This window comes from Camelina sativa, chromosome 15, assembly GCF_000633955.1.
Source record: "Camelina sativa cultivar DH55 chromosome 15, Cs, whole genome shotgun sequence".
Classification (NCBI taxonomy): domain Eukaryota; kingdom Viridiplantae; phylum Streptophyta; class Magnoliopsida; order Brassicales; family Brassicaceae; genus Camelina; species Camelina sativa.
This window is the reverse complement of record NC_025699.1, coordinates 3,748,282-3,754,375: the sequence shown is the minus strand read 5'-3', so window position 1 is coordinate 3,754,375 and position 6,094 is coordinate 3,748,282. Positions and strand designations below refer to the sequence as shown.

General features: G+C 35.5%; 2 protein-coding genes across 2 annotated transcripts in view; both read left to right on the top strand.

Annotated features, from left to right (window-relative positions):
* The window catches only part of LOC104748083 (protein AE7-like), a 1,399-nt gene extending 1,231 nt beyond the window's left edge, over positions 1-168 (top strand). Inside the window, exon 5 of the mRNA XM_019236622.1 lies at positions 94-168. Within this exon, the coding sequence (XP_019092167.1) occupies positions 94-168 (75 nt within the window). The remainder of the gene's footprint in view (positions 1-93) is intronic.
* LOC104748082 lies at positions 3,083-4,251 on the top strand. Its single transcript, XM_019236621.1, has 2 exons — positions 3,083-3,591; positions 3,720-4,251. The coding sequence occupies exons 1-2, from the start codon at positions 3,566-3,568 to the stop codon at positions 4,249-4,251; spliced, it is 558 nt and encodes a 185-aa protein (XP_019092166.1). The 5' UTR covers positions 3,083-3,565.

The following is a 6,094-nucleotide window of genomic DNA, read 5'->3' as shown; positions in this document are numbered from 1 at the left end:
TTTTTTTTTTTTTTTTTTTTTTTTTTTTGCAATGGAAAAGATTTGTTGAGTCGTTCAAATTAAATTGGTGTTAAAATTGCAGTTAATAAACAGCTAGGGGACAAAGAACGTGTGGCGGCAGGATTAGAGAATCCCAGCTTTGTGGCTACAATGCATGCAATTGCGTGATTTTCATCCATCTTCTATGATCTCACCTTTGCCGTTTTTAGTTTCTTGTGTTCGATCTCTTACATGACATTCAATTCTAAACAATAGCCTTGTAATATTTCTTCTGTTTTTTCAAATGTGAGAAAGAGGAATTGGATTGAAGCTATATATGCCCTCGATCTTTTACCACTAGCTAGGTCGTCACCATTGCTTGATTAGTTACCGCCATTCTATAAAATAAACTAATAAAGATTTGGATCCTTGCTTTATTAAAAACAAAAAATGATATTAAAAACATTAACATAACTTTTGTTTGTGATTCGTGTCAATACCACAAACTCTCACAGCTTTCTCTTTTAACTACTCCCTCCGTTTTAAAATACTTGTTGTTCTAGGCATAATTTTTTTGTTTCATTTTAGTTATTGTTCTCGCTTTGCAATGTCATTTTTAGTATAAAATTATCTCATTTGCCCCTTATTAAATGAATAAAAAATTAAATCCTTTAGAATTCTAATAGTCAAATAAGAGTATAATGACAAGTAATTAGAAACGAAAGGAGTAGTAAAGAGATATTAATTAGTTAATTACAAATGTCCATCTGAACAGTGGGATTCACATCCGAAAAACGGTTGGTCTTAAATGTATTTCATGCACAATCCTTTGCTTTCATGTTTGGCACAGAACAACTATAATTTGAATTTATAATTGTTTTTATTTGTTTATTTTGGGGGCAAACCTTAAACTATAGTGATAGACAATTTGATTAATCACTTATGAGACACTTTTTAAGGTCTTACTAGATTTTCTTATAAAGCTGGTTTGATGCTTCAGCATCGAGTATATGAGATTATATAAGATGGTCTCAAACCAAATTACAAAAAAAAAAAAAATTGTAAGAAAAAAGGACTGGCATGTAGAAAAATTTGATAATTGTAGACAAGTTTATTATTTTTAACGGTACACAAATTGGTTTTGTTGTTTGTGGACAATTGTAAAATCAAAAGATAAGTTTAAATCTTTACTTGTCTACATGTAATTAACTTGTTTATTAGTAAATTGAATTTAGCTTATAATATTAAACTTTTCTACTGATAAGTTAATTTGTCTATTAATAAAGTGAATCTAGTTTACAATAATAAATTTGTCTACCGGTAAATTACTTTGTCTAGCAGTTCAATATTAAATTTGTCTACCAGTTAGTTAACTTAAATTTAGTTTACAATTTAAACTTTTCTACTAGTAAATTAATTTGTCTACCAATAACCTGAATTTGATTTATAATATTAAATTAAATTTAACTTGTCACAAAATTGTAGAATAAAAAATTGTTAAATAATACTAAAATTTTTATTTTGAAAAAAGCTAGCTTGTCTACCAATTACAAAAAAAATAATTACGAGAAAAAATAATTAAAAAAGAATGAAAATGCATAATTAAAGGGTTGAGAGAGAGAGCAGTGAATTAACGAGGGGAAAAAAACCAAAATCTTGACAAAATTATAAGTAAATAAAATGAGATCAATCTTAGAAAATTGTAATATTTTTGTTTTTTTTGTTTTGTAGAAGCAAGTCATAGCAACTCAGACAACTGGTGAACCAATCAACCGATATCAAAATCAGACATATCATTTGCTATTTATCTAAAATAAAACAAAATAGCAAATCTTAGAAAATTGTTATCTCTCCTTTTTAATAGGTTCAGGCCGCCGTAGCAGCAGTAAACCAAAACCAGGTTTACCATTCCCTATTAATCTTTATATATATTATAAAATAAAGTAGATTGAAAATTCAGTTCAAGTTTGCACAGTTGTTGTTAGTCGTTCTGTCTCATATTTTTATATAATAAATTAATGATTAGATAAAATAATAAATAAATCAATGGCAATGGACAAAACAAAAACTAGTTATTGAAGAATCCGATCACGTTTAACTTAATTCTGTTAATCTTAATTCTATTAAACAAAACCTAGATAAAATAATGTTTTCTATTAATCTTTATTTATTAAATTAACTTAGTCGTACTTAATTCTGTTTTCTATTAAGTTAAATGTACATGAATTAAGATCACTTTAAACCTTCATATGTGTAATTTGGCTAAATCCTTGTGATATTAACATGCAGATGAGACCCTTGCTACTGGTTCTCCCACAATGTCTGTTTCCCCCACAAGCCGCCTCTGAGGTATTGTTACTAGCGGCTTTGCAAACTCTAATTTTGTTAAGAATCTGATTAATTCTCTCTAGTTTTGTCCCAAGTTCTCAGTAAGTAAATTGCTCGTGTGATTACTTTATAGACTTCGGAATTCATTATCTTCTAGTTTATGATTTCTCTGATCAATTTTGGATGATAAGTTTTGTCTTTATATTAAATGGACTACTATGGAGTTTTCGCCGCTGAGTTGTTCATATTTTGTTGATTGATCATTTTACTAATGTAAGGTTTTACTATTGTAATCACCTAGTTTTGGATTAGAGGATGATGAGTTTGTCATTATTCAATTGAGTATGTGCATACTGACTCAACTCTTTGTCTATTTCTGATTGATTTCTACTAATTCTTATTCTAATTGATGTTTATATAAGATTTGAGTAATCCTAATAAATAAATATCCTCCCAGGCACAACTATCGAGGACACTCCCCCAACCTCACCTTCCGACGCCGGTGAAGCTGTTGCTCGCCGGCGTCGGGACCAAACCGTTTCTTTTCCTACTCAGCTCTTCTCTGGCCCCTTTTGTTTGTTTTACTTCAAGTTTTTTCTTCAATTTTTTCCCTTTTTAAAACTTTATATAACCCTAATAAAAATCTCTCCCGATCCAAACCATAACCATCGAATGCTCCCGCCGTGCTACCACTCACCGGAGAGTCTCTCTTCGCAAATCTCGGGAAGCCAGTCGACCCATCCCTCTCTACGGCAATCTATCGAGAATCTAGGGTTTTCCCCAGTAGACCTAGATCTCGTCGTCGAACTAAACCGAAGGCACCAGTTGTTCCCACCGCTCTGTCACTCACCGGAGATGCTTCCTTCTCTGTTTTTCCCGGGCAACTGTCACAGTCTCTGTTCATCTTGTCAATCGGTTCAAAATCTAGGATTTTCTCCAGTGGACCTAGACATTAATGACGACCTCTGCCGCGGCCACCAACAACCCCCGCCGAGCTCTCATTCACCGGAGAACATCCCTGCACCGCAGCCATCTCCGCTAAACTCGGGCGGCCGACAGAACCAACTCCCATGGTGCTTCTCTCTTGGGATCCTAGGGTTTTCCCTAGTGGATTTAGGGTCCAATATAAGCCCATTAGCCCAAAAACGGTATGCACTAATATGCTCTTCTCGAGAAGGGGAAAGTTAAAAGTCGAGACTCTCTGTATCACCCCTCATGTCGTACCAGTGTCAAGCTATGTCTGCGTGCCCTCTACTCAATGGTCGAAGACTCCATCGGAGAAAGGTAATCACATTGCTGCTCTGGCTGTTCATGAATTGTGATCGAAACCTGGCTTTAGTTGATTCTAAGGGATCGAATTTGGTTTTTAAAAGCATTCTCGTGTATGGTCTTTGCTCCTTGACTGTCTCTAGCAAAAGTGGTATGTTGTATCTTGAACGCCTTATGTTCATTAACGGCTACCAATCAAGCTGGTCATCTGATGATTTACAGCATCGTACCCCAACCTCCTCCCTCACATGGATTCAAGCTGCATCTCCTGATTTTCCTCAGAATGATCCAAACCCTATGCTTTGGATGTTAAAGCAACCCCTATCTGACTACAACAACATAGTCACCCGATTCCTTGCCGTGCTGTTACTGCGGATACTCTTCGTCCCGGTGAACACCAACACATTGAATCATCTCTCGACGTCACAATGTCTAATGACGACCATGACAACTAATCCGTCCTTTGAAGCTTTTGAGGATGGACTCTCGATTTCCATGATCTCTCATGTGCCTTTAGGCTCCCAAGCCTTTGGTCTCATAGCTCTCTTGGATCCAAAATCGATGAACTCTTGTTTACTTCTTTTTGGCATTGGGGATTGCCGTGTTATTGTAATGTCTCAAACTTTAGCAAGTTGCTCCTTCTCTGTACTGATACTAGTGTTTCATATTGAATGAATGAAGACAATTGTTTGACAAAAAAAAAAATAAGATTTGAGTATTGCATCATTTATTTTTTGTGTTGTTGTTTTCTTTATAAGACTTGAACATAGATATCTTACATTCTCTGGGCATCAGTCTGACTCGTTTTTTCTCAGCAAATTGTTGTTGTGATGATCCTTTTGATCATGAATCAATAGAACTCTTCCCCTTCTTTATTAGTAATTTGGTTCTACAATTAAAACCTCATATGTTTCGCTCTCTGATCAAGAGCTATTAGACGACTATTGTACTAGTGGAAGATTACTTTGTCCTTATGGAATTGACTATTCGTGTGCTGACTTAACTCCTCTCACATAGTTGTTTTTGTCTCTTCTTGTTTCTTGATTTCAAGCTTAATATCATCCTTGTCAAGTACTTAATTCTGTTTTCTATTAAGTTAAATGTACATGAATTAAGGTCACTTTAAATAACATGCAGATGGTGATGAGACTCCTGCTACTGGTGATGAGACTCTTGGTGACGTAGCAGACGTAAACCAGAACGAGGTGAGATCAAATAATAAATCATCAATGACAAAAAATTTAGCGGGATTTTAATTGTGAATTACGGGTTTTATCAGTTTTTTTTACAGCATAGTTATTCTTTTGCAGGTTTCCATAAGTGATGTCCCCGATGATATCTTTATTGACATACTCAGCAGAGCAGCTCCAAGGAAGAACACACACTCTTTAGTTTGTCGGCGATGGCGTGCTGTGCGTCGTCTACACCAGACTACACTGACTTTGTTAGAGTCGCTGGTGACCCTCTTCCCGCTGAGGGATCGGTGGATTCAAGAGGCTAGTCTCAGTTTTTTGTGGATCACCTGCTTACAGATGAGTACACAGATGTGCTTACTGATGCTCATCTTGCCAGCTTGGCCGTGGATTTCCCTCTGCTCCAGAGCCTCGCGGTGTTGGGATGTGATGAGATCACTCCAGCCGGTCTAATCTACCTGGTTAGTCGGTGTACGTCGCTTGTTTACCTACACGTACAAGTACCAATTCACCACAATCAAGCTTTCTTTTCTGCCAAAAAAAATTAACACTTCGTTTTTGTGTGTTTGTTTATGTAGAGCTGCTCACGCTTTGATGACGCAGCCATCATTGCAGTTGTTAGGGCTTGCACTCGACTAGCGGAGCTCAAGATTGCGTTCTGTGAGTTTACTTCGGCGGGAATTGCCACTCTACGCCAGCTCACGATGGTGAGTGGAGTAGTTTGTCTTCTTTCGGAGGTACAGCCTTTCGAGATCCCATCTAGTCCTTCATGAGGTTCCTATCCATTTCCAAATAACAAGGAACCATCTATTTCCATTTCCCATATAGTTAGACATGTCTATTCTCACTTTCCCATCTACTTTGATACCGTTGATTTCCACTTCATGTCTCTTTTATGATTTGTTCTTTTATGATTTTATAGCGTTATATTCTTTGTAAATTCTGCAAAACATTTTACAACATTATTGCATATAATAGAAATCAACATATAATAAAATGTTTAGAATTCTCGTTTTAGTTAAATTATATCTTGTTCATCCCCATGTCTTCACTTCATTGTGCAAGCTTGGCCTCCACGTCACCACTTCCTTCCCCGACAGTGCGTGAACCAACGTAGTGGCTGAGTGAATTCTGACATCCTAAAACTCTATAATGACAAATGCTACGAGTGAATTCAGACATCCATAAAATCCAAGCATAATTTATGTATATATATGTATAAATGACAACAAGAATTAATAAATATATTCTTTTCAAGATCAGAACAAAGTAATACTTTATCCCTTACATCTTAGTCAAAAAAAAAAAAAAAAAAAAAAAAAAAA

Bases quoted from the DNA above. Each gene is read 5' to 3' on its own strand.
- LOC104748082 (XM_019236621.1), top strand. From the start codon at position 3,566: ATGGTCGAAGACTCCATCGGAGAAAG. The intron at 3,592-3,719 runs GTAATCACATTG...GACTGTCTCTAG, and splicing joins GAAGACTCCATCGGAGAAAG to CAAAAGTGGTATGTTGTATC.